The 26,706-nt window shown below is 52.3% G+C and overlaps 2 protein-coding genes across 4 annotated transcripts in view; one reads left to right on the top strand and one right to left on the bottom strand.

The window, feature by feature from the left end:
* Nucleotides 1-7,441: 7,441 nt before the first annotated feature.
* Galk1 (galactokinase 1) lies at nucleotides 7,442-12,221 on the top strand. Of its 3 annotated transcripts, none has more exons than XM_026404729.2 (8): nucleotides 7,442-7,614; nucleotides 8,552-8,741; nucleotides 9,210-9,329; nucleotides 9,523-9,658; nucleotides 9,784-9,965; nucleotides 11,571-11,721; nucleotides 11,796-11,958; nucleotides 12,044-12,221. In XM_026404729.2, exons 1-8 carry the CDS (start codon nucleotides 7,450-7,452, stop codon nucleotides 12,113-12,115), a joined length of 1,179 nt encoding a protein of 392 aa, XP_026260514.1. In that variant the 5' UTR covers nucleotides 7,442-7,449; the 3' UTR covers nucleotides 12,116-12,221. The 3 variants fall into 3 exon arrangements, with proteins under 3 accessions (XP_026260514.1, XP_026260515.1, XP_026260517.1); XM_026404730.2 differs by having other exon boundaries at nucleotides 11,796-11,962; XM_026404732.2 differs by lacking the exon at nucleotides 9,210-9,329.
* Nucleotides 12,222-12,366: 145 nt separating this feature from the next.
* The window catches only part of Itgb4 (integrin subunit beta 4), a 32,794-nt gene continuing 18,454 nt past the window's right edge, over nucleotides 12,367-26,706 (bottom strand). The window contains exons 26-40 of the mRNA XM_026404798.2: nucleotides 26,034-26,182; nucleotides 22,484-22,688; nucleotides 21,327-21,484; nucleotides 20,800-20,980; nucleotides 20,528-20,665; nucleotides 17,384-17,566; nucleotides 17,167-17,298; nucleotides 15,940-16,131; nucleotides 15,117-15,353; nucleotides 14,257-14,406; nucleotides 13,574-13,762; nucleotides 13,345-13,500; nucleotides 13,099-13,263; nucleotides 12,904-13,014; nucleotides 12,367-12,803 (exon numbers count right to left, since the gene is read on the bottom strand). Of these exons, the coding sequence (XP_026260583.2) occupies nucleotides 12,664-12,803; nucleotides 12,904-13,014; nucleotides 13,099-13,263; nucleotides 13,345-13,500; nucleotides 13,574-13,762; nucleotides 14,257-14,406; nucleotides 15,117-15,353; nucleotides 15,940-16,131; nucleotides 17,167-17,298; nucleotides 17,384-17,566; nucleotides 20,528-20,665; nucleotides 20,800-20,980; nucleotides 21,327-21,484; nucleotides 22,484-22,688; nucleotides 26,034-26,182 (2,486 nt within the window). The 3' untranslated portion in view covers nucleotides 12,367-12,663. The remainder of the gene's footprint in view (nucleotides 12,804-12,903; nucleotides 13,015-13,098; nucleotides 13,264-13,344; nucleotides 13,501-13,573; nucleotides 13,763-14,256; nucleotides 14,407-15,116; nucleotides 15,354-15,939; nucleotides 16,132-17,166; nucleotides 17,299-17,383; nucleotides 17,567-20,527; nucleotides 20,666-20,799; nucleotides 20,981-21,326; nucleotides 21,485-22,483; nucleotides 22,689-26,033; nucleotides 26,183-26,706) is intronic.

Below are 26,706 nucleotides of genomic sequence, written 5' to 3'. Positions count from 1 at the left end.
CTCCCTGTGTGTCAGCCCATGATTGCTCCTTACCTACGGTCCTTGTAGCTGCTGCTTCCCCTCACCCAGTGGTGCTCCTACTTGCCCCTCTCCATAGGCATTCCTCAGGGAGATGCCTTCAACTTAAGGATGTTGCCAGCCTGGACCTTTCCATCTAGCCTGGCGTGGCTTTTGGCCAGCAATTTCAGTGCACACAGCCTTCCAGTTACCTTCCCAAGAGCAAGGCCCCTATCTATGTTGCCAACTCAAATTCCACAACACACACAACCTTGGGGTGCCTCACCAGCAATTTGGGTCAGTTGGCTGCTGTTATGACTTTGTTACCCCTTTATCAGCATGTCTAAGGGCTACGCAGTGAGGAGGGGCCAGAGGATTCCTGTTTCTGTTCTCTGTGGTCCTATCCACCAGTCCCTGGAAGTTTCACCCTGACATCACCATTACTCCAAGCAAAGAGCCACAGAACTTCCATGTGATGTGTGTGTACCAGCCTATTGTCCTCTCCTGAGCATCATGCTGAGAGTCCAGTGGGGGTTAATTTTGCAGGTTAGACACACCTAGGAGGAACACCCCTTACCACACTTACCCAATTCCCCTTCCCTTTGGAAGAAGCTAAGAGGTTCTGCAGTTACATCCTACTGGGAAAGCAAAAAAGAGGTGGCTTCAGTGAGGTGGTAGCTCCTGGAGAGGCTAAAAAGCCACATATGATCTAGAAAGGGATGCAGAGGAAGGAACACACTGAGACCTTTTCACCAGAAACTGCCAACTCTTACCTAAGATCCTGCAGTTCCAGGAATATACAATAGGATGGAAAGTAGGCAGAAAGGGACAGGTTCATCTCAGACGCTACAACTAGACCCTGGGAAGGAGCAGCAAATGGGCTGCATGCTTAGGGCAGATGGCCCTAAGATCCCCTGAGGGGATCTATGTGAGGGACTGCATGTCCTCATGGAGATGGTAGTTGGGCTCCTTTAACCCCTACTCCCTTTCTACTGCCTCTGGTGGACACGGCTGCAGGATTTTCTATTAAGCTTCTCACTGCCTTGCACTGAGCTATCAAGTAGAGGTGGCAGGATGGGTTTGGGCCCAAGACCCAGGCATCATGGGCCCCAGCTTCATTCTTTAGCCTCCAACTAATCTCAGTCCTCCTGCCCATCTCCAGTGGCCTGGGGCAGCTGCAGTGCCAGTTGCAGCTTTCTGCCAGTGCAAGGGGCCAGAAGAGAGAAGCAGCTCTGAGCTGTTAGCCACATAAGTCTAGACTTGCCTCCTGGCTATCAACAGGTTGGTCATCAGCCTACAGGGTAGGAACTTCAGGGACGGTGGGAGCACCAAAAAAGAAGGCCTGGAGTTCTCTGAGCAGGGGAATCTGAATCTTGGAAAGACAAAGTTGAGGTTCCAAAAGCAGGCACTGAGTTCTTGCCTGCTCCAGAGTCAACCCTGGTACACAGCAGAGGCTCACGAGTGTTTGCTGACCAAACCAAATGGCCCTGGCAGCCCCACTGCACAGCTGGCTGGCTCTTCTTCTGGCATGGATAGCAAAGAATCAGTCTGGTTCCCAAGAGCTTTGGTTACTTGCCTGGCTTCCACATGGGGAGTGTCCCATGTAGGAAGTGTGGGGCTCCAATGGTCTGGGAGAGCAGCTAATATCTTCTGTCCCCCACTGAGAAAAGACTTAAGCTTTATATCCTGGCACTTTTGCAGGCAGAGGATGGCAGAGTCAAGGCTGCAGCAGTCTAGTGTACTCATGAGGATGTGATGGTGGCTGAGAGAATGGGCCTAGGGTTAGGCAGCAGGAGTTCAAGTCTCAGTTCCTCCACTTTTTTTTTTTTTTTTTTTCTGTACTGGGATTTGAACCCAGGGGCACTTTATCACTGAGCCACATCCCCAGCCTCCCAGCCCCTTTTTTTGTTTTGAGACAGGGAGAGTCTCACTAAGTTTGCTAAGTTGCTGAGGTTGGCTTCAAACTTGCCATCATCCTGCCTCAGCTTCCTGAGTTGCTGGGATTACAAGTGTGCACCACCACACCTGGCTCAGTTCTTCTTGGATGAGTTCCTGAACTTATTTGTGCTGCTTTTCTTCATCTATAAAATCAGAGTAATAAAAATATCTATCCAATATACTAGTAAGAATTTAATAAAACAATCCTTGTAAAACTCAAGATACATAAGCTCTAGGGGTGATTATGAAGACACTTGACTACAGAAATCCAGGGCACCAATTAATCAAAACAGACATTAGTGATAAACAACCAGTAGTGCCCTGAAGGTGCATTTTGGCTAGATATCAGCCCTGAGGTCTGAATTGACATGTGCTCAATGTCAGTATTATCAGTGCTATAGAAACTGTCACCATTAATAATTTCACAGAAGGGCAAAGGGAGCCCAAATCAGGAAATGGATTAATCCTCTGGAAACCACAAAAAGAACCTCCCAGAATGGGTGAGATAGTGGGCCATCTGCTGAAAGCAAACATTTTCAGGGAGATTCATTTGGGAGATGTGGACCCAAGTCTCACCAGGGAACCTAGGCTGTGCTTGCAATGGAGAAACCACAGCTGTATCAAGCATATGCCTTCCCTGAATGAAAAAAGACCAAGTCCCGTGAGGAGGGCACACAGGGTGAGAGTCTGGCTTTGATTTGGGAGATAGAAATGACTTTCAGAGAAGAGGCATCCTTAGAGTGCCTGTCCTCCATGGGGATCCTTGGCAACAACATTCCTTGGCAACCTCTAGGCCTGCCTAGACCACCAGAACCCTGGCTGGTGTGGATGATATCCCCACCCCCAACACCTTGTAGTGGACGCTACCAGGAATTTGATCAGATTACCATAGCCCAATAAGATCACCAGTGCTGGCTGTGCTGATAAGATCTTTGGCTAACAGAGCAGAGGACAGACCTTAGGGTGCAATGTCCTCGTGATAGTGCCACCTCTCCCCAGTCCTAGGACATCTGGCTAGCAAATGGGAGGGAAAGTCAGATGTCAAAGCAGACTTCCTTCTGAACAAATTTCCTGTAACAAGCTAGATAGGATTCAAAAAAGGGAGTATGGTGGGATGTAGCTCAATCGTAAAGACTTGCCCACTAGCATGCTGAGGCCCTAGGTTCCATCCCCAGCACCACAAAAAGAAAAAAAGAAAAAAAAAAAAAGGAAAGCAAACACATATCCAAGATAAAAATCAATGTTTCAGAGTCCATTTCAAACACGCAGGAGCCCTTCTCCTTAGGCCAAATCAAGTTTCTCCAAGAAAAACTGAAACAATACAATTAAGATGGAGCCCAATGGGCATGTTTTCAATACCAAGTAAAAGTGAAGGTGTGGATTTCAAAGCATGACACTCCTTCCTCTCCTTCTCAGAAAGCTATGCTCCTCCATCTAAGCATTTATCTCAATCACAGGAGGTCAGATTTGTGGTGTCTTTCTCAGTCAGATGGTGGGAGCCTGAGATGTTTTATCATTCTGGCCAGTGGCACACAGTCGAGTGTGTGTGTGTGTGTGTGTGTGTGTGTGTGTGTGTGAGAGAGAGAGAGAGAGAGAGAGAGTGTTACTGAGGATGGTGCACAGGGCCTCATGCATGCCAGGTAAGTGCTTCACCAGTGAGCTATCCTTATTTGTTTTTTTTGTTTTGTTTTGTTTTGTTTTTTTCTTTTCTAAGTGCTAGGAATTAAACCCAGGGGCTCATGCATGCTAGGAAAGTGCCCCACTAACAAGCTATGTCTCCAGGCCCTCATTCCTATTTCTTTTTCTTTTTTTTGTTTAATGTAACAGTTTTAAAAAATTAAGTTGTAGATGGACACAATATCTTTATTTTTATATGGTGCTGAGTATCAAACCCAGTGCCTCACACATGCCAGGCAAGTGCTGTATCACTGAGCCACAAACCCAGCCCCCCTATTCCTATTTTTAAAAACAGCTTTATTGAGATATATTACACATACTATACAAATTCACCCTTTATTTATTTCTGTGGTGTTGAGGATTGAATTCAGGGTCTCATACTAAGCACACATTTTATCACTAAGCTCCACCCACAGGCCATGCCCCCCCCTTTTTAAAAAAATATATATTTTTAGTTGTAGATGGACACAATACCTTTTATTTTATTTATCTTTATGTGGTGCTGAGGATGGAATCCAGTGCCCCACTCATGCAAGGCAAGCACTCTACCACTGAGCCACACCCCCAGCCCCAGGCCATGCCCCTTTTTAAAGTCAGTTGTTTTCAGCCAAGCATGGTGATACACACCTGTAATTCCAGCAACTCAGAAGCCTAAGGCAGGAAACTCGGTAAATCTGAGGCCTGTCTGGGCAACTTAGTAAGACTGTCTCAACATAAAAAATAAAAAAGGGCTAGGTATGTAGCTCAATGGTAAAGTGTCTCTGGGTTCAATCTCTAGTTGTTTTCTTTTTTTTTAATTTTTTTTTAATTTACTTTTTTAGTTATACACAATACCTTTATTTTGTTTATTTTTATGTGGTGTTGAGGATCGAACCCAGGGCCTCGCACATGCCAGGCAAACGCTCTAGCTCTACTGCTGAGCCACAACTCCAGCCCCCCTAGTTGTTTTTTTAATTTAATTTTTTACCAATTTATTTATTTTTGTGGTACTGGGGGGCTTGATCCCATGGGTGCTGTATCACTGAACTACATTCTCAGTCCTTTTTATTTCTTTTTGGTACCAAGGAATGAACCCAGGGTCTCTGAAACACTGAGTGCACCCCCACCCTTTTTTGTATTTTTACTTAAGGATAGGGTCTTGCTAAATTGCTGAGGCTATCTTTGAACTCACAATCCTCCTGCCTCAGCCTCCCGAGCCACTGTGATTACAGGATTACAGGTGGGTACCACCAGACCTGATTTATTTATATTTAAAATGGGGCTTCATTAGGTTGCCCATGCTAGCCTTGAATTCCTGGGCTGGAAAGATTCTCCTGCTACAGCTTCCCAAGCTATTGGGATTACAGGCATGTGCCCACCACACCTGGAAGAAAGTATTTAATTTTTGATGAAGTACAATTTATCTATTTTTCTTAGTCACTGTACCTTTGGTTTCATATCTAAAAACCATTGCTTGCTGGGGCTGTAGCTCAGTGGCAGAGCACTTGCCTAGTATGTGTGGGGCCTTGAGTTCAATCCTCAGCAGCACATAAAAATAAATAAATAAAATAAAGGTATTGTATCCATATCCATCTAAAAATTTATAAAATAAAAATTTTTTTAAAATTGCCTAACTAAAGGTCACACAGGGTGTGTGTGTGGGGAGGCATTTTCCTCATGCATGCTGGGCAAGCATTCTGCCACTGAACTCCATTCCCAACTGCCTTTTTTTTTTTTTTTTTTTTTTTAAGAAAGAGGAGAGGGAGAGAGAGATTTTTTTTTTAATATTTATTTTTCAGTTCTCGGCGGACACAACATCTTTGTTTGTATGTGGTGCTGAGGATCGAACCCGGGCCGCACGCATGCCAGACCAGCGCGCTACCGCTTGAGCCACATCCCCAGCCCCCCCCTTTTTTTTAATATATGTGGACACAATATCTTTATTTTATTATTTTATTTATATGTAGTGCTGAGGATCAAACCCAGTGCCTCATGCATGTGGGCAAGTGCTCTACCACTGGGCTCCAGCCCAGGCCTTTTTTTTTTTTAATGCAGAATCAAACTCAGGGCCTTGCACTTGCTAAGAACATGCTTTACCACGAGCTACACCCCCAGCGCCAGAGTTTCCTTTTTTTTTTTTTTTTGATGTAGGTGTTACTGGGCATTGAACCCAGAGGCACTTTACCCTAAACTACACCCCAACCCCCCTTTTTCTTTTTAAAGAGAGAGAGAGAGAATGAATTTTTTTTTAATATTTATTTTTTAGTTTTTGGCGGACACAACATCTTTGTTTGTATGTGGTGCTGAGAGAACCCGGGCCACATGCATGCCAGGCGATTGCGCCACCTCTTGAGCCACATCCCCAGCCCCAAATCCTTTGTTTTTAAGACAAGATCTCATTAAATTGTTCAGGTTCTCCTAAATGCTGAGTATGTCTTTGAACTTGTGATCCTCCTGCTTCAGCCTCCTCAGTTGATGGGACTACAGGCCTGTACTACCAGGCTGGCCAGAGCTGCCTTTTAAAAACAAAACAAAACAAACAAACAAAAAAAACAAGGATTGAACCCAGGGGGTGTTTAACCACTTAGCTACATCCAGTGCTTGCTCTCATTCTCTCTCTTTTAATATTTTTAGTTGTAGATGGACACAATACCTTTATTTTACTTTTATGTGCTGCTGAGAATTGAATCCAGTGCCTCACACATGCTAGGCAAGCACTCTACTACAAGCCACAAGGCCAGCCCCTCTTTCCCGTCAGCCTCCTGAGAAGCTCCTTTTAAGAGCTCCATTTCTCCTGGGATTACAGGTGTGCCTTTTTGGTGGTGCTGGGGAACTAACCCACCTCCTTGTGCATGAGAGGCAAGCACTCTACCAACTGAGCTATATCCTCAGCCCTCGATCTGCCTTTTTTCTTTTATAATTTTTTAAGTTGTAATTGGACACAATACCTTTATTTTATTTATTTTTATGTGGTGCTGAGCATCGAAACCAGCACTCTACTGCTGAGACACAACCCTAGCCCTCGAGCAGCCTTTTGAATGCAGTTCTCTGAGCAAACCACTCAGCAGGCCCCAAGCTATATCCCTGGCCACAGTGCCCCATCCACACACCATATGCACATACAGGGCAGGCAGGTGTGAACAGGCATCCCGGCAAAGGTTGGGACCATGCGTTTGAGACCAAGGCTTCGGGGTGAGGAAGCATCTCCTGGGGCCCACAGTACGACCTACCTTAGCAGCAGCAGTTGGTTGGTACTTCAAGGAGGGGCTGGGCCATGGCTATCCTCCTTCAGTCCTCCATTGCTAGGGACTTGAATGGGTCCACCCTAGAAAAGGAGCTTGTAAAAAAACGACTTCCTACCAAACTTGCCTGATTGTCTCTCTCTACACTGTGTGCCACTATTAGAAACCCATGACTTCTCATAGCTCCTGCCCCTGAAGCCCTCGGAGATGCCTTTGGGAATCCAGGTTTGCCATCTCCACTGCTCTGGCTGTGTGTTGGTGGAGGTTAGATGGTGACCCATCAACAGTCGCCAGGGTAGGGAAGGGCTGTTCAGATCTTTCAGTTGTGCAAAGTGCCACTCAAGGCCATATTCATTCACATGGTCGTCAATGGTTTTCCCTAAAGTCCAGAGAGAAGGACATCATCGGGGACATAGAATCCCACTCGGATTCACGCTTTTCTGGTGTTTGTCACCTGCGCCCGCCAGGGCTGGGAGCACAGCGCAGCAGGTGGATTCGGTCGCACTCCGCGGGCGGGGGCGGGGCCGAGCGACCCGGGGGCGGGGCGTCGGGCAGGAATGCGAGGCCCCACCCCCAGCATCCCGCGCTGCGGCGCGCCGAACTGCAGACCAGCGTCATGGCTGCTTCGAGACCGCCCCAGGTCCAGGAGCTGCTGGCCGAGGCCCGGCGAGCCTTCCGCGAGGAGTTCGGGGCCGAGCCCGAGCTGGCCGTGTCGGCGCCGGGCCGCGTCAACCTCATCGGGGAACACACGGACTACAACCAGGGCCTGGTGTTGCCTATGGTGAGGGGCTGCGCAGGGGGAGCCCCGGGCCCGCTGCCCCGCCGCGGAGAAGGGCGGGCGGCTGGGGCTCAGGGACGCGCGCTCTCCCGCTGGAATGTGGGGCGGGCAGCGGAGTGGGAGTCGCGCACGCGGGAGACCCTGGGACAGACAGTTTTTCACGTGCGAAGAGAGACGGACGCAGACAGGAGAGGGTATGCGGGCACCTCTTCACCCAAGACCGCCTTCTGGGGATTGCTAGTCCTGGACCTCAGCCGGGGGGCGTGTTCCCCTTCAAATTTGGGCCCTAAGTAGCAGGTAGAAGGGGAACACTTCCGGCTTCTGGCCTCGGTGAGGCCAAAACCATAGGCCTGGGCAAATGGAGCCCCTCAGCCTCTGGCCCAGCCCATTCCGGTTACAGAGGGAGGAAGCCAACCCAGAAAGGGTTGGGGATCTGCTCAGGGTCTCACAGCTGGTTCTTGGTATGTGACCTTGAGTGTTACCTTCCAGCTCTTAACCTGGGCTCTCAGTCCCACCCTGCAGCTTGGGAAGTGAGTAGTTATAGCAAATCCCTCCGCATCCTTCTGGAGGTCATCCCCAAATGGGAAGGCGTGGAGCCCCTTTGATCCTGTTTTCCTTTTGAGCTAGCTCTCTCTCTCCCTCTTTCCCTGCAGCTGGGAGCCCTTGCTCAGGGCAGAGTCCAGGTTTGCATTCCTGCTGCTGCTGGCTCCACCTCTGAATACCCAGGGGCCAGAGCTCCAAGCCCCTAAGGCCAGCTCTGCACTCAGGCTCCTCCTTGAGCCACACCTCATTCCCTTCAAGTTGAGCTGGTTCCCTCCACCTCCCTGTGTGTCCCAGGGGGCAGAACCTTGGCTGGAGTCCGTGTAGTTGGAGGGTGTCTCTGGAGGGGCTTATTCCATTTGCTGGTATAAGCTCCACATACTCCTATCTCTTCTTTCAGGCATTGGAGCTGGTGACCCTGCTGGTAGGCAGCCCCCGAACAGATGGGCTTGTCTCTCTCCTTACCACCTCTAAAGATGCTGATGAGCCCCAGCGGCTACAGTTTCCACTGCCCACAGTCCACCGATCACTGGAGCCTGGGACTCCCCGATGGGCCAATTATGTCAAGGGAGTGATTCAGCACTACCCAGGTATGGGACCCAGGCATGGGTCAAATTCATGCTGCCACTAGGATTGTAGGTCAAATTTATGTTGCCAGTAGGATTGTCACCTTACAGCCACAAGTCCATTAACCTAATACACTGGGGAAAGCTTGCAAGGAGGAATATCCTACCGTACCAATGAGAAAACTGATGCCCTCAGAAGTTCCAGAACTTGCCCTGGGTTTCCTTTTACATGATTAGAGGAGCCAGGAATCAAACCCCAATTTGCTAGTCCTAAATCAAGAGGATAACTAGAAAGATTGTTCCAGTAACCTCAGATGGCCAGAAGATGGAGGGTAGTAGGCTCTTTGGCACCAGCAGGTTGGTGGCCTAACAGTTGAGAGACATGTCCTAGAAGTGGCTACCAGGCTTCCTTCCTTCCTATAAGGACACATGCTCTTCCTGTGTCTATCCTTCTAGCAGTCCATCTTAACATCACCATTCTTTCTACTGCAGCTTCCCCCATCCCTGGCTTCAGTGCAGTGGTGGTCAGCTCAGTGCCCCTGGGGGGTGGGCTGTCCAGCTCCGCATCCTTGGAAGTGGCCACGTACACCTTCCTCCAGCAACTCTGCCCAGGTACCACATAGGCCCTAGCCCCAGCCCAGCCCTCCTTGCCCGAGTCTCTGGTCAGAACTCTTCCCATGTTGTGGTTTAGGGAGGGGGAGTGGGGAGTCTCCACAGAGTGTCATTGGAGCTACTGCTGCTCCTATGTGGCCACTTCTTGTGTTCCTCCTGGGCCCCGGCTTCCCTACTTCACCCTATGCCACAGACTCGGGGGCAATAGCTGCCCGGGCCCAGGTGTGTCAGCGGGCCGAGCACAGCTTTGCAGGGGTGCCCTGTGGCATCATGGATCAGCTCATCGCACTGCTGGGGCAGAAGGGCCACGCGCTGCTCATTGACTGCAGGTCAGGGGCTCCCCTTGTACCCTCCCACCTCATAATCAGGAGTTCCTAGGTGGAGCATGCCTACTGCCTGGCCTGGCAAGCAGATCCTTGGCCTTGTCATCTTCCCTAATCCACCTCCTCACTAGGTCCCTGGAGACAAGCCTGGTGCCACTGTCAGACCCCAAGCTGGCCGTGCTCATCACTAATTCCAACGTCCGCCATTCCCTGGGTTCCAGCGAGTACCCCTTGAGACGACGCCAGTGTGAAGAAGTGGCCAGGGCACTGGGCAAGGAGAGCCTTCGGGAGGTGCGGCTGGAGGAGCTGGAGGGTGAGAACATCAGTCTTTTCTAAATATGGCTGGGCTCCCTGCTGCTCTCTTATGGTCTTTACTCTGCTGATTTTCAGGGCCATTTGTCATGCTCTGCCCTCTTCCCCCAAAGCACTGCAAGTCTAGGGCTCCAGCCTCATCACGGATGCTTAAAATCATTTTTCTTTTTATCCCTTCAGTGCTAGGGATTGAACCCAGGGGTGCTCTGCCACTGAGCTATATCCTCAACCCTTTTAAAAAAATTTTCCTTTGAGACAGGGTCTTACTAAGTTGCTGAGATTGGCCTTGAACTTTTTTTTTTTTTTTTTTTTTTAATATTTATTTTTTAGTTTTCGGCGGACACAACATCTTTTTTTTTCTTTTTTTTAAAGAGAGAGGAGAGAGAAACTTTTTAAATATTTATTTCTTTTAGTTATTGGCGGACACAACATCTTTGTATGTGGTGCTGAGGATCGAACCTGGGCCGCACGCATGCCAGGCGAGCGCGCTATGGCTTGAGCCACATCCCCAGCCCCATGGCCTTGAACTTTTGATCCTCCTGCTTTAGCCTCCCAAGTCTTTGGGATTATAGGCATGTGCTGGCTGAAAACCAGGGCCCCACATGTGCCAGGCAGGTGCTCTACCACTGAGTTAACACTCCCAGCCCTCCTTGAAATCTTAAGATTGCTTTTTTGCATCCTCTTTTTTTTTTTTTTTGGCGGGAGAAAGTGGGGGGTAAAGATTGAACACAGGGTGCTTTACCACTGAGCCACATCTCCATCTTTTTAAAAAAGATTATAATCCCAGCAGCTTAGGAGGCTGTGGCAGGAGGATCATGAGTTCAATGCCAACCTCAGCAATGGTGAGGTGCTAAGCAACTCAGTGAGACCCTGTCTCTAAATAAAATACAAAATGGGGCTGGAGATGTGGCTCAGTTGAGTGCCCCTGAGTTCAATCTTTGATACCAAAAAAAATAATTTTTTATTTAGAGACAGGTTCTTGCTAAGTTGTTTAGGGCCTCATTACTGAAGCTGGCTTTGAACTCCCAATCCTCCTGCCTCAGCCTCCCAAGCCCTTTGGGATTATAGGCGTGTGTCACTCTGTCCAGCTTTTGTGTCCTCTTGAAGGTTGCACTGTGTTCCACTCACCTTTTTTTTTTTTTTTTTTAAGAGAGAGAATTTTTTTTTTTTTTAATATTTATTTTTTAGTTTTTCGGCAGATATAACATCTTTGTTTGTATGTGGTGCTGAGGATTGAACCCGGGCTGCACACAAGCCAGGCGAGCACGCTACCACTTGAGCCGCATCCCCAGCCCCTCTACTCACCTTTAAAGCCCCAAGAGTCCAGGTGGGAGTTTGGTGCTTAAACAGCTGGTTATTGAGTACCTACCATGCCAGCTCCCTGCAGGAATCCCTGTGCAGTCTCCTGCAGTCCTCCCTGCTCCTTGAGTGACAAAATGATACAATTGTCCCATTTTTCAGTGAGGAGGGGAGGCTCTGAGATGAGGGAGCTCTTCAGAGCCAGGCCTGGGGTAATCAGCCTTGTCCTGCCTAGCAGGGCCCTCTTTGACAACCCTGGGGCCCTTAGGAGTGGGAGGTGGGACTGCTGACTGCTGTTCCTCCCTAGCTGGCAGAGAGCTGGTGAGCAAGGAGGGCTTCCGCCGGGCACGGCACGTGGTGGGTGAGATCCAGCGCACAGCCCAGGCAGCAGCTGCCTTGAGCCGCGGGGACTACAGAGCCTTTGGCCGCCTCATGGTGGAGAGTCACTACTCACTCAGGTGAGGCCCTAGGGCAGCCTGCACCTCTTGGGCACAGGTGGGGCCCAGGCTGACCTCTTCTATATCATCTGCAGGGATGACTATGAGGTGAGCTGCTCTGAGCTGGACCAACTGGTTGAGGCTGCACTGTCTGTGCCTGGAGTTTATGGCAGTCGCATGACAGGTGGTGGCTTTGGTGGCTGCACAGTGACACTGCTGGAGGCCTCTGCTGCTTCCCGCACCATGCAGCACATACAGGTTGGTAAGCACCAGAGCCTTGGAGGTCAGGAGAGGTGGATTCCCAGGGTTCCCCCATCGCTCAGACTGCTCATCTCTCCCCCAGGAGCAGTACAGTGGTACTGCCACCTTCTACCTCTCCCAGGCTGCTGATGGAGCCAAGGTGTTGTGCCTTTGAGGCACCTCTGGACAGCAAATGCAAGCATGGGCTGAGGTGGCAGGTCATGCAGCTCTGTGTCTGGCCCCACCTTCCTCATTTGGGTGCTTAATAAACATGCCTCTGACTGTGGTACCCTCCTGCTTCTAGAGGTGGGTATGTGCTTAGGGGTCAGAGAAGGGGAGGTTGTCAGAATCACTGCTCTGTCCAGCTGGCACTTTTGGGGCTCCTGAGGAACAGATAGGACAGAGTCAAGCAGTAGCAAAATTTTTTATTTAGTGCAGAACAAAGGCTGGGTCCTTGTCCTGGTCTCAGCTCTTTGGTTACAAATAAGTTTGGGCCAGCGTGGGGCAGGGACAGCCAAAGGGCCTTCTGAGACCTCTGCCGGCTTCATGCTTCCTACAGGATACCTGGCCCCTGCTCTATGGCAAGAGGTGCTGGCTCTGTGGTCAGCATGAAGGTGGGGCAGGGCCCCAGGGTGGGGTCCAAGGATGGAGTAGCTGAGGGAGTGCTGGGGAGAGGAGGCAGGGAGGGGGCCCAGGTTCCAGAACACTGGTGAGGTTGGTGGGTCATGTTTGGAAAAACTGTTGGTCCACCTGGGCGTTGAGGGTTCCACTGGTAGTCAGTGTCCGGCTCACAAATTCCTGGGTCACGTGCCGGGTGAGAGAGCCACTTGTCTCTAGGTGCTGGGACCCCAGGGTCAGTCCATCTGTGGGAGAAGAAGTTTGAAGGATGCTGCGTGGTCCCTGCCCTTGCATGTTGGCTACGCTCCTGGGGGCCAGGATCCCTGCCTCCTGGTGGTAACTCACCCATTAGGAAGGGCTCAGTGGTGCTGGTGTGGGTGGTGGTGATGCTGCTGTACTCGCCTTGCAGTGGGTGCTGGAAGAGCCCGGAATGGGTGCCCAGCTGTGGGAAGGGACCTGGAGAGGGGAGATTAGCCTGTTAGGGGATGGCAGGAGAAGGCGTGACCAGAGAAGAGTTGGGGTAAAGAAGAGATGCCCCACCTCCATCCTGGGACTCAATGGTGATGATGCCTTCACGCTCTGGCCCGAAGCCCTCCGTAGTCCTGGCCTGCACCTTGAACTTGTAGGGCACGTTCTCACTGAGGCCAGGCACGGTCAGCCGGCTCTCAGGGTTGTCTCCATCCACCCGGAATGTAGTGGCTGGCCCTGCATGGGAGGATGTCTTCAGTTCCTGTGGTCCTTTCTCCACTACTCCACAGCCACCCCTAGCCTCAGGGTGGGCAGTACCTCCTCCTTGGGCCATCTCACAGGTCACCAGATAGCCGAGGATGTCTCCATTGGGCCTCCGTGGCCGCTCCCAGCTCAGCTGCAGTGAATCGGGGCTCAGGGCAGTGAACACCAATGGGCCTGGGGCACTGGGGGTGCTCAGAGTGAAGGCAGATCCTGGAGGCAGCAGAGAGAATGTCAGTGTGTGGGAGTATGGTGGGCATGGTGGCAGCTGTGGGGGACCACTCACCTGGCAGGGGGCAGAGTGGGCTCTGCGGGTGCACCTGTGATTCAATGGTGATGACACCCTCACGCTCTCGGCCCCAGCCCTCCTGGCTCTGGGCCCGCACACGGAACACATAGGAGTGGTTGGGCAGGAGGTCTTCCACCACCACAGAAGTTTGGCCAGGGTTGGGGATGTTGAGCCTGTGTAGCTCACCTGGAGGTTGGGTGAGGGCAGACAGCAGAGCAGCTTTACCCCAACCCTGTCCTGATCCCCAATTCCCTAGGCTGCCATCAACATCTGGTCAGCATTGACCCAGGGCTGCCTGTGGGGGGGTACAGTGTGATAAGATTGGTTGTTAAGGTTGTGCACTATACAAGAGATGAGTGGAGCCTGCAGTCCCACGCATCCTACACCCTTGTCAGGGATCTAGGTCGTGCCACTGCCTAGTTCCCACAGAGGTCACACAGACCAGGGAAGGCCTTGGTCCGTGAGGCCTTGTTAGGGGAAACCTAGCAGAGGAAATAGGCAGAGAGGCGCAGGGAGATGGATGAGACCTCGGGTGAGGGAATGGAGTGAGACCCTCAAGAAGACTGGAGGTAGGCTTATGCACAAAGCCTTGGGTAGGTTCCTGACCCCACTGGGGTGCTCAGCATGGGCCCAGGCCAGGAAGGTCCCCACCCCTGCAGGCAGCAGTAGCCCCGCCTCACCGCCATTCAGCAGCTGGTACTCCACACTGTAGCCCAGCAGCAGGCGCTCACACTGAGGCTCCTGCCAGCTCACTTTCAGAGATGTGGGTCCCAGGGCGGAGAACACAAGGCGGGTGGGTGTGTCAGGCACACCCATGGCACCTCGAGAATCTGGAGACAGGACATCACAGTCAGGGGTTGGAGCTGGGATCTTCCTGCTGTCACAATTCTACCCCCTCAGGTAGCCAGGCAGCTTGTACCCAGAACCTTCCACGGGTCCTTGGATTAGTTACAGACCCTGCCTATGATGAAAGAGGGTCAGCCCTCTGAGTCTGCCACCTCCCACCTTGCTCCCTGCTTAGCTGGCAGGGCCCCCTCTCCTTGACCCACCCCAGCCCACACCCTGGCAGGACAGAGGCCATGTTAGGCATCAGCACTGATGAGTATGGGGCAGGGGTTAGCTCCTCTGGGAGGGCAGGGGCCTGTGAATGGAATGAGGCCAAGGTGGTGGATGGGCACAGGCAGCGGCTGTGATGGATGGCAGATGGAGCAGGTCAGCCACAGAGACAGGATGGCCACCCCAGAACTACCTGGGCCCCAGAAGGGTGCTGCTGGCTGCCCAGCCAGGATTATAGAATCTCGTGAGCCCCTGGAGGGGGGGAGCCCCTTCATCTGAGCCCGACTCCAGGACCCCAGGGCCCAGGACAGCGGAAGCCTGCTCCTCCCGTCTTCCCAGATGGGAGGGAGGCCTAGGGCAGGACAAAACAAGGAGTGAGAGGGACAGGATGTGGAGGGTGGGCAGTGGGGGCCAGCGGCCCAATCCTCCAGGAGCTGGAATGGAGTGATGAACAGGCAAGGCAGGATTGGTTGAGGTTGCTCACCCTGGGAGGAGAGGGAGGTGAGGGTGGAGTAGTCTCTGGGCAGTGTGGACGACTGTGAGTGCTGTGTGCGGGTCAGCGAGTGGTAGTCCCGAGTGAGGGTGGAGGAGGTGCTCAGCACACGGTGGGGCAGATGTGGGCTCAGGTGGGTGCCATAGGTGGCATTGGCCGCTGTCATCCTGTGTAGGGAGTTGGCACTGCCTGGGAAGGCAAAGTCCATTCGACCATTCACCAGGTGCTCTGCAGGAGGAGAGAGGGTTGGTCAGTCAGACCTGCACCAGACCTGGAGGCCTAAGGGGCAGGATGTGGCCCTGAGGATTCCTGGGGTTCCCTTCCCTCTGGGGAGCCTGGGAATAAAATACCACCAATCTCCCCCAAACTACCATGTTAGGGCCCCTATGTCCCCAGAGGAGTTCAGAAGGCCACATGTCCTCTAGCTCTGTGCTATGGATTATCAGAGCACAGCCAACCCAGCTTGGGACCTGCCTGGCCTTCCAGGAGAGCCCAAAGCCTGTCCTCAAATCCTGGAGGCCCCTGAGGGTCTTCCCCTGACACAAGTTTCTGAAGCTGGCTATCCCAGTTGGGGTAGGCATCATGAGAATCACTTCCTGTCCTGCCTCCGGGGGCGCTCAAATGCCTGCCCTCGGCATCCCTTGGCTACCCGGTGCTGTGTGCACACAGTTGCAGGCCCCTGGCCTGGCCTGGCATCTTGATGAGCAGCCTGGCCGAAGCTGGGGCCCTGGGGCAGCAAGTGGCGGCCCTAGGTCCCAGCCGGCGTGCGCAAACGAGCCGGCACAGGCCGTGTGCAGCCCAGGAAGGTGGTCACCTCCGGGGGGCCGGGGCGTCGCGCTGCGGGCCCGGCTGCTGCCCTCCCCGGCCGCGCTCCCCGCGCCGCCGTCGTCAGAAGAGCGCCCGCTGCTGGCCGACAGGCGCGGGATGAGCTCCGGGGGCAGCCGCCACGTGACGTGCCGCAGGTCCAGCTCCTCCCCCAGCAGGGGCTCGAACTTCCAGGCGCCGCCTTGGGAACAACGAAGGGCCGCGTTGGCACCGCCGGGGGCGCCGGGGTTGGTGGCGCCAAGGAGGACCGAGCCAGGCCAGCGGCAGAGCCTGGCGTCAAGATTGGGTGTCCCCGTGCTGCAGCGATGGGAAAGCCCGGCGACAGGAGAAACCCTTGTCCTGATTCCGAATAGGGTTGTGTAGTTTTGGCCACAGCTCGGGAAGAAAGACCCGGTACCAGCCACAGACCTTGTGGATGGAGCCTGGGCCCTGTCACCCGCTGTGAGGTTTCCCTTGTTGCTTAAATGCCCTGAGCTTCAGTTTCCGGACTGTGCAAAGAAGAGTAGTCTTTCCCCTGCCAGCCTCCCAGGGACAGTTCCAGAAGCCCCAGGACACTAATAGTAGACCCTCAAAACCATACTCCCTAGAAGATCCCATCCTGGCATTGTATGATTGACATTCCATTTTACAGATCAGACAACAGGCACAGAGCAGGTGTGTGTCCCACAGTGGAGCCAAAGCTAAAGCTGCACCCAGGAGTCCCTGCTAAGGGCTTTTTTTTGCAATATACTGTGCCAGGAGTCAAGCAGGAGAACGGAGCCTGCTGGGGCATCTCTGCCTCATCAGCTGGCCCCACCCCTGTGAAGTGGCTGCACAGGGCTCCTGGTCTGTGCCTGCTCCCTCTCACTTAGGCCTGCCTCTGGGAGGAGTCCTAACTCCACTGCGCAGCAGGTTAACCTTCGGATCACAAAGCAGTATTTCCAGTGCATAATCCACATGTACGTGCCCAGGCCTGTGTGCATCTGCCCCCAGCAGACATCCGTGTATTCTCACACATGGTAGTGCACATGATTGCAGTGGGCCACAATAGCTGTGTCCTCTCCATGTCCCCAGTGCCAAATCATGGGCTCTGTGGATATATATCTGAGGCTGAGAAGCGACTTCTAGTGTTGACCTCCATGCCCAGTAGTTGCTGGCCACTTTACTCTCTCTGGACACCAGGGACAGCCCTACCCCATGCCCATCACCCACACTGTCTTTCATGGATCCCACTCACCGGTGTCATCAGAGACGCTGGGCCTCTGACTGCCTGCTGGGGAGCGCAGAACATCGTCACTGTACATAAGGAAGCCTTCATAGTCTTCCCCACCCTGGGCGTCCACGATGGGGATGTCTGGGATGATGGGGACTGCAGGATAGGGGAGGTGAGTCAGGGCCCCAGCTGCAGCCTCCTGTCCCCCCATCTGCCCTGCACATCCCTTCCCAGCACTCACTGGACATGGGCCTCTTGGGCTGAGTGGCCAGGTTGATGATGGCCTCCCGCTCAGGTCCCCAGCCTGCCCCATTGCGCGCCTTCACGGTGTAGCGATATGGCTGGGATTCTCGTAGGTTCTCGATGAGCAGCATCCGGTTCTTGGGGCTGTCCACCAGCACCTTCTTCATGGGCCCAATGGGTCCTGGGGCAGGGAGGGTGCTTCAGGGGTAGGTCACCCAGGTTCCAGCCTGGTCCCAGCCCCATCCCTGACCCAGCAGAGTTGTATAGATGGGGAGGGGAGCGAGCAGCTGCTGAGCCCCGGTCTACTGCTGAGCCCTTTGAACCTGGGGTATGACTGGCTTATGGAGGTGTTACCAGATATCTAAGGACTCATTGCTAAGTAAGTGCCAGGGTCAACACTAGACTCCAGATGGCCCTGCTGTCACCTTTACCAATTAGCAAACAGTCCTATATCCAGATGGCTCCATAGGAGGCTGGCTCAGGAGCTGAGGGGGCTCTCAGGACAATATCCTCCCACCCATGCTCATGGTTGACAGCTCAGCCCCAAACGCTGAGACACCTGCATGCCTTGCTGCCCCCAGGGTGCTGTGGCAACAGGAGCCAAGGGGAGGACACAAGTGGACGCACAGAGGCTACGATTTAGGACGAACAGGCTAATGGGGACAGGGTGGAGTGAAGGTGGAGGGCTGGCAATGCACATTGGCAGAGGCCAGTCGCACCTAGGGTGGATACTCAGCCTGGGAGGGCACTCAGTGAGCTCTGCGTGAGAGCAGGGTGGGCCCACTGTTGGAAGACACAGAAAACCCGAGAAGACACAAAAGAATGGAGACTAGAAAATGTTCCAATTTCCCAAAAAGTTCAAAGGAAAATTCTTGTAAATGACAACTGAGAAACTTGATGTGCACCCCCAGCACACAGTTGTGCTCAAAAAGCTTTGCTCGAAAGCCAGGTCAGCCTGGAGGTAGCAAGGGCTGGCCTTGGCCCACCCTCCTCGCATCTCTGTCAGCTCATGGACGGGAGGGAACAGGGGCACACACCAAAATGCAATGCCCCTATCCTGGGGGGCTGCCTCGCACACAAAGTGCTGAAACCTTCAGAGATGGATGGTCCTGGGCTATGGGTCACTCCTGGGGTTAAAAGGCCAAGTCAGAGGAGACCACCCAGCTATGGCCTAAGAGTGGACCAAGTGTTGTAAGCTCACACCAAGCTGAGGCGTGATGTGGCTGCCAGGAAACCTGATGCTTGGCTGGTCTGGTTAGTGAAGAGTGAGGAGCACCCTTCCCCCTGCCCCAAGCCTCAAGCTCAGAGAGTCCCACTGTCCACTGCCCTGCATAGGGGTCGTGGCCCTAATATTTCACTGCTATTCTGAAGTAATTGATTAATTTTAAAATTTATTCCTTCCTTCCTTCTCTTTCTTTTTTGGTACTGGGGATTAAATCCAGGAGTGCTTAACCACTTAGCCACACCCCCAGCCTTTTTTATTTTTTGAGACAAGGTCTTGTCAAGTTGCTTAAGGCCTCACTAAGTTGCTGAGGCTAGTTTTGAACTTGTGATCCTCCTGCCTCAGTCTCCCAAGTCACTGGGATTACAAGCATGCACCCTCCCCAGCACAGGCACTTTGCAAATCGCACATATTCAGCTATAATGTGCACTGGCCTCAGAGTCTGGAGAGAAGATGTGAATGAGGTGCTTCAACAGGAAGACTCCTAGAACCCCCTCAGTGAATTAAATCAAAATCATCAGAACCCTAGCACTAGGGTTCCGCTGCTGCTCCTACAAGCTGTGTGAGGGTGGTCTGCTCTCCGTCACTAGGACCCACCAGGCAGAGTCAGGGTGTGCAGAGGTCCCTGAGCCAGGTGGGAGGCAGGACACTTTCTCATCATGACAGTTGGCAGAAGTCCCCCACTCTCTCCTCCCTTCCAGGACTGAGAAGGGTAGACTGGGAAGACAAAGACACTTCTCCCCGCTGTTCTGGGTTAGGATTCCCAGAAAAAATGTATGAAATATTCTATTAAAAATGTGTTTAGAGTGGGCTGGGGCTGTGTGGCTCAGTGGTAGTGCACTTGCCTGGCATGTGTGAGGCACTGGGTTCAATTCTCAGCACCACATGTAAATAAATTTTTTAAAAAGGTATATCAACAACTAAAAAAATAAAATGTGTTTAGAAATTTTCTGGTATCTGGTGTTTCATTTTTTAGGATTTCCCCCTAAACCCGGGGGGCTGTAACACTGAGCTATAACCCCAGCCCTTTTAGTTTTGTATTTTAAGACAGAGTCTCCCTAAGGTGCCCAGGCTGGCCAGGAATTTGTGATTCTCCTGCCTCAGCCTCTGGAGTTGCTGGGACTATAAGCAGCTGTCCCAGTCCCAGTTCATCCTATTTTCTTTTCCTTTCTTTCTCTTTTTTTATCCTGGGAATTGAACCCAGGGGTGATTTACATCCTCAGTCCTTTTAACTTTTTTTTATTTTGGGGGGGGGGGGTACAGGGGATTAAACTCAGGAGCACTCAACCACTGAGCCATGTCCCCAGCCCTATTTTGTATTTTATTTAGAGACAGGGTCTCACTGAGTTGCTTAGCACCTCACTTTTGCTGAGGCTGGCTTTGAACTCGTGATCCTACTGCCTCAGCCTCCAGAGCCACTGGGATTATAGGCGTGCACCACGGTGCCTGGGCCGCTTTGAACTTTTTATTTTGAGACAGGGTCTCACCAAGCTGCTGAGGGTCTCCCTAAGTTGCCCAAGCTGGTCTCACACTTGTGATCTTCCTGCCTCAGCCTCCTCAGCCTCCCGTGTCTCTGGGGTTACAGCTGTGCGCTACAGCACCTGGCTCATCTAGTGGTTTTATTTGATCAATCTGGCAACTCTATTGTGGCCTAAGAGAATATGTAAAACTGAGGCACCCTGGTTACCTGTACAGGAAGGGGCTCTGGGGTCTGTGATCTCCATGTACATATATAATTTTGCCTCCCTTGGGATGCAGAGCTCATCTGTGACCAGAAACCTCACAATGCCTCTCAGGCTTCTCCACTGACCAGAACGATAGGCCTCAAGTACCCAGGAGTGACCCAGAGCTCGGGTTCTTTGCCATTCCCCTTCCGCTGATGCTGTCCCTGGGGCCAGGAAGGAGAGTCCCAATCCTTACGGTTGTCCTCATTGACCAGGCCATAGCAGACTTCGTAGGCTGTGATCTCGCCATTGGTCTCAGCTGGCTCAGCCCAGCTCAGCTGTGTCACCGTAGAGGAGACGACATTGAAGGCCAGACGCCCAGGCTCACTGGGTACTGGGTTGGGGGCAGGAAGAGCTCTGTTAGTGGCAGAAGGAGGGCCGAGCTCTGGGAGGTAGGGAGTGGGGAGGGCTGGGCACACTGACATCAGGGTAGCTGGGGACAGCTGCAGGGACATGAACAGGCCTCACCTTCTTGGTGGGTGCGGCAGGACACAGGGGAGCTGTAGGGACCCTCGCCCTGTGGCCCATAGGCACACACCTTCATCTCATAGTCGCAGTACGGGTAGAGGTTGGTGAGCTCCACCGAGGGCACCTTGCTATCAAGCAGGTGGGCTTCGGACTCGGAGTCACCCTGGATCCAGTACTTCACCTGCTCAAGGGAGGGGACTGGTCAGAGGGAAGTGACAGGCACCGAAGCCACTTGTCCCTCCACTGACCCCTGGCCCTTATTTTTCTCTTTGAACAGGATGAGACACCGAGGCTTGGGGGTGCTCACGGGGCAGTGGGGCAGAGCAGGGGATCTCCTGGGCAAGGGGAGGAGGCCCATTCTAAGAAGGAGAGGAAAAATCTGAAAACCTCAGGAATGGCTCCTCTCTCCTCCTGGGGTCCTGCCATCTATTCTCGCTTGGACCTGGGGGTCCAAGCAGGCCCTCCCCCTCCCTCGGAGCAGTTCACCCCCCTAGCCACTTGTCATTGCCCACTGCCCCCCGGCTTACCCTGTACCCCATGGGCTTGCCAGGAGGAGGCAGCCAGTTGAAATGGATCTTCCGGGACCCAGCAGCCTTGGCATTGGGGTTCTGTGGGGCTCCCAGGTCCCCACGGGGAGGTGGCGGTGATGACCCCGTCTGATTTATGAGGCTCCGGTCCAGTTCATCTAGTGGACCAAGGCAGGGTGGGACAGCTGGCTTAGACACGCCCTCACCGCGAGGGGTAGCCAGAGACTCAGTTAAACACCCTGGCTCCCTCCCTGGGAGGGACAAAGACCTGTCTGGCCGCTCCCTGGGGAGCTGGTGCCAGAGAGGGCATCACACCACGCTTGGGTGGAGGCCCAGGGGGCGCTCTCCTGGAATGCGAAGGAGGAGGAAGCTCATCTGCCCCTCTTTCTCCCTTGGCAGCCAAGGGAATGTCCTCCACGGAACATCTGCTCCCCTCCTCCCTCCCCTGCCCTTCCCTCCCATCTTCCTGTCAGGAAGCTCTCAGGGGAGGGCTCAGAGCCACCTCGACAATGGAAGCTAAGAACTGATAGGAACTCACTGGCTCCCCGCTTCCAGGAACACCCACTTGAGGCTGAGGTCAAATGGATTCAGGCCCTGTGGCCATTAATTTCAGCCTGTCTGGTTGAGGGGGGGCTGCCAGCTGAAGTGCAAGGTACCTAGTTGAATCTGAATTTCAGATAAGGAGTGAACACTTTTATTTTCTCTTTGCAGTACTCGGGATAAACCCAGGTGCTCTACGACTGAGCTACATCCCCATCCTTTTTATTTTAAGTTGTTGAGGCTGGCTTCAAACTCGCGATCCTCCTGCCTCAGCCTCTGGAATAGCCGGGATCATAGGCATGCGCCACTGGGCTTTGCCAATGAACACTTTTTTTTTTTACCTTCATTTTTTTTTTAATGTGGTGCTAAGGATTGAACCCAGTGTCTTACACATGCTAAGCAAGTGCTGTACCACTGGAGTACAACTCCAGCCCCAAAGAACACTTTTTTAAGGATAAGTATGTCCCACAAATGCAGGGACATACTTATACAACAAGTCTGTTTTGTTTCTGTTTATGTGAAATTCACATTAAACTGGGCTTCCTGGGCTGGTGTTTGCTGAGAGGCCCTCCAACCTCCCTCTCCACCTGTGTATGCTGACCCCAGGCTCTGCCTACCTCGGTCCCCAATGATGACGGTGGCTGAGTGGGGCTGGCCCAGGCGGGTCCCAAACTTGGGGTTGCTAAGTTGGACATGGAAGCGGCGGCTGTGACGGCCCCGAAGGAGGGAATCTACTTCCTGCAGCTCCAGGAGCTTCACCTGCAGCTCCTTCCAGGTCTCTCCAGGGTGGAACAGCAGCTCGCCCTCCACGGGAATGTAGTCCTGCAAACGGGAAGGGTCAGGGTCAGCTCAGGGCTGGGGGATGAGGCTTCTCAGGAATTAGAGCTTTCCAGAGGACAGAGTCACAGCCACACCCACATGGACTGTCCCATGTGGACATGAAACGGCACTGCCTGGCAGTAAGCACTACAGACATCAGCTCATTTAATCCTCACAGCTGGGTGAGGCAGAGAGATTATTGTCCCATTTTACAGATGAAGAAATTGTTCAGTCCCACAGAGAGCTAGGGAACTTGCCCAAGCTCACACAGGTAGCTGTGGCAGAGCCAGGATTTAAATCAATCCCAGAGGGGAACAGGGAGGCACCACAGAGAGCCCATCACACAAGCCCTGGGCAGACAGGGAAGAGATGTCCCCCACACTGGGTTCCTTCCTGGTGGCAGATCCTGTTTGCTGGGACCTTTCCATCAGCTCCAGCTTTCCTGAAGGTGCCCCGGGCATGAGTAAAGCTGGTAGAAAAAGGTTTTTTCTCACAAGACCACTAGGTGGCGCTTCAAACTACGATTTTACCAGGCCCAGAAAGGGAAGCTGGCAGGTGAAGACAACTAGAACTGTGGCCTGTGATCCCAATGACACTGCAGCTGCAGCCAGAGGATGGCCAACTGGAGGCCAGCCTGGGTGATTTAGAGAGAGCTTGCCTCAAAATAATAAAATAAACGTAAATGAAAAACAAAAAGGACTGGGGCTGTAGCTCAGTGGTAGAGCACCCCTGGGCTCAAGCCCCAGCACCCAATATCTCACACACACACACAAAGAGGAGCTGTCTACAAGCAACTGAGGTCAACACTTAGAAAAATGTTCATGTCACAAAACAGGAAGTCAGGGAACTGTTCTGGAGACTCAAGACACAAGATCAGAATCTGTAATGCCAGAAACCTGATTGGTTCGCGGACTGGGGAAAAAGCAGTTGGGAACAAGGGGAAATCTGCATGTGGATTCATCCCTCAGAACTAGTCTAATCCATGTGAACTTTCTTCAGTTTGGTAAACATGTTGTCGTTATGTAGAAAAATGACCCAGCAGAATGGTTTAGGGTCGATGTGATGTCTACAACTTACTTTGAAAAGTTCAGCAGACAACACGTCTCTCCACACCCAGAGATACAGAAATAAAGATCTTAATGACTTTTGGGGGGGAATCAGGGATTGAATCCAAAGGTGCTCTACCACTGAGCCACATCCTCAGCCCTTTTTATTTTTCACTTTGACACAGGGTTTCCTTAATTTGTCCAGGCTGGCCTTGAACTTGTGATCCTCCTGCCTCAGCCTCCTGAGTCACTGGGATCGCAGGTATGTGCTACTGCTCCCTGCCTGAACGTCTTTATGTAAATTAGCTAAAGATACTCATATAAGGAGAGAAGGAAAATATTCACAATATGAGAACCTATGTAAAGGGTAAACGGATTTTAATTTTACAGTCTTTCCATTTTTATGTACATTTGAAGTTTTTTAAAATAAGAAGGTAAGAAATGGGGCTGGGGGCTGGGGTTGCGGCTCAGGGGTAGAGCATTGTCTTGCAAGGATGAGGCCCTGGGTTCGATCCTCAGCACCACATGAAAATAAATAAATAAAAATAAAGATACTTTGTGTCCATCTACAACTAAAAAGAAAAAAGAAAAAGAAAAAAGAAAAAGTACAAAAGAAATGGGGCTGGGGTTGTGGCTCAGCGGTAGAGTGCTCGCCTAGCACGTGCAAGACGCTGGGTTTGATCCTCAGCACAACATAAAAAAATAAATAAACAAAATAAATGTATCATGCCTGACTACAACTAAAAAATATTTTTTAAAAGGTAAGAAATTATAAAAATGATTTTTAAAAACAGTTAAATAAGCCAAGAAGTGGCACCTTTCTATATTCCCAGTACTCAGGCATCTGAGGCAGGAGAATTGCAAGTTTGAAGCAAGGCTTAGCAACCTTGTGAGACCCTGTCTCAAAACAAAAAATAAAAAGGTTGGGGGTGCGGCTCGGTGGTAAAGCACCCTTGGGTTTAACTCAAAGTACTCCCCCTCAAAAAAAAGAATTAAATACCTAAGCATCTCCATACAGAGAAGGGTAGCCAGCCAGCCAGAATCTCTCTTATAATGTGCCGTAATCAGTGGGGTTTATGGCCATACAAACTCTAGAAAATTTTTACTGGGAGCACTGGAATAGTGATGGGAACTGTTCCTCCCAATGAAATTAAATAAAGAAAACTAGGGTGTGACCAGGCTGCCTGGGCCTGGTAATGTATTTGCTGAAGAACCTAGACTTCACTGCCTTGAAAAAAAATTTGATATGAATTTTTAAAATATTTTTAGTTGTTGATGGACCTTTATTTTATTCATTTATTTATATGAGGTGCTGAGACTCGAACCCGGTGACTCACACATGCAAGACAAGTGCTCTACCACTGAGCCATGACCCCAGCCCCAATATGAATGTTTTTAAATACTGTTATAAATTTAGACCTGTGGCCAAGGACTGGGAAGTAGCTCAGTGGTAGACTGCTTGCCTAGCATGCAAGAGGCTCTGGGTTTGGTCCCCAGTATAATCAAGCAATCAACAGATCAAAAACTGATAGGTGAACCAGGCACAGTAGTGCACACCTATAACCCCAGCAGCTCAGGAGGCTGTGGCAGGAGGACCGTGAGTTCAAAGCCAGCCTTGGCAATGGTGAGACAGTAAGCAACTCAGCGAGACCCTGTCTCTAAATAAAATACAAAATAGGGCTGGGGATGTGGCTCAATGGTTGAGAGACCCTGAGTTCAATCCCTGGTACTCCCACCATCAAAAAAAAAACCCCGATAGGTATAACCAAGCATACTTACCACCTGTTGCTGGTACTGGGGCTCAGCAATGAGGGGACATTAGGCTGTGGTCCTCCCTGCCTGGAAGGGCTGCCTGTGCTGCTTGGCCCAGCAAGAACCAAGAGTGACAGAATTGGGGAGCCTGGCCCAGGAACCAGGGCCCTGAAATTCCAGCTTAAGAAGCCAAAATCCCCAGGATGGACAGAAAAGGAGTCTACTTTCCTAGAAAATGTCTGAATGTCCTGGTCATCCTGGGTCATTGGAGGATGGACAGGAGAGGGCTGGACAGATTCCTGGCCAATCCAGGAGGAAATGGCTCCCTTGGTCTGAGTCCCTGGAAGTGATGGGGCCTCATCTAAGGTGTCACTGGAACTTTGGGTGAGAAGTCCCTGCCAAGGGTGGCAGGAGCAGGTGTCCATGGGCGGCCAGCCAGGGTAAGCATCCAGGGACCCAGGCAGTGGCCACATCCTGCTCTGTCCTAGGAACCCGGTGCATGCCCTCTGGACTGGAGGGACACGCCCTTGACCCTGTGGTGAAGCCTTACCCGGTTGCCCTGTGCTGTGTTGTCCTGTGTGCGGTAGGAGACCTGGGACTTGCCATTGTCCAGGATTCGCCGGATGACAGGAATGCGGGCCACCTGCTCCCCACGGCTCACTGAGTACTCAGATTGCTCAAAGGACACCACGCCACTCGCTGCAAGGAGCGCAGGTGCTGCTCAGGGATCCTGGCCTCAGTCCCCTCTTGGCTCCCCCTCCCTCTGGCCCAGTCCAGACTCCAGGGGTCTGTTTGTTACCCACACCCCACCACCCTCATGGGGAGGGCAAAGGAATGGGATGGAATATTCTCCAAGAAAAAGTTGAGGAGCTGGAACAAAGTGTCCATCAGGCAATCTGGAAGGGGCAGGCAGGGGCAGGCCCCAGATGGATGAGTCCAGGGCAGAGCAGGCCCTGTGGATCCTGGAGCAAGGGGTGGGTGGGTCAGGGGCCAGGGGGTCCTCTGGTTGTCCAGAGGACATCACTCGCACCCTAGGTGCCCTCAGTGTGGTGACTGGTGACACACTTGAGCCCTCCTCTGGATAGAGAACCCACCCAGGTGCTATACCCAGCTAACAGATGACAAACCAGGGCCCGCCTAGGGACAGGCCCAGGCCATACAGCCAGGTCCCACTACAGCTGGATATGGGGGAACACAGTGTCCGACCCCGCTTCGTCCTCCCT

Source organism: Urocitellus parryii, chromosome 7 (assembly GCF_045843805.1).
Source record: "Urocitellus parryii isolate mUroPar1 chromosome 7, mUroPar1.hap1, whole genome shotgun sequence".
NCBI classification, from domain to species: Eukaryota; Metazoa; Chordata; class Mammalia; order Rodentia; family Sciuridae; genus Urocitellus; species Urocitellus parryii.
This window is presented reverse-complemented; position numbering and strand designations above follow the sequence as displayed.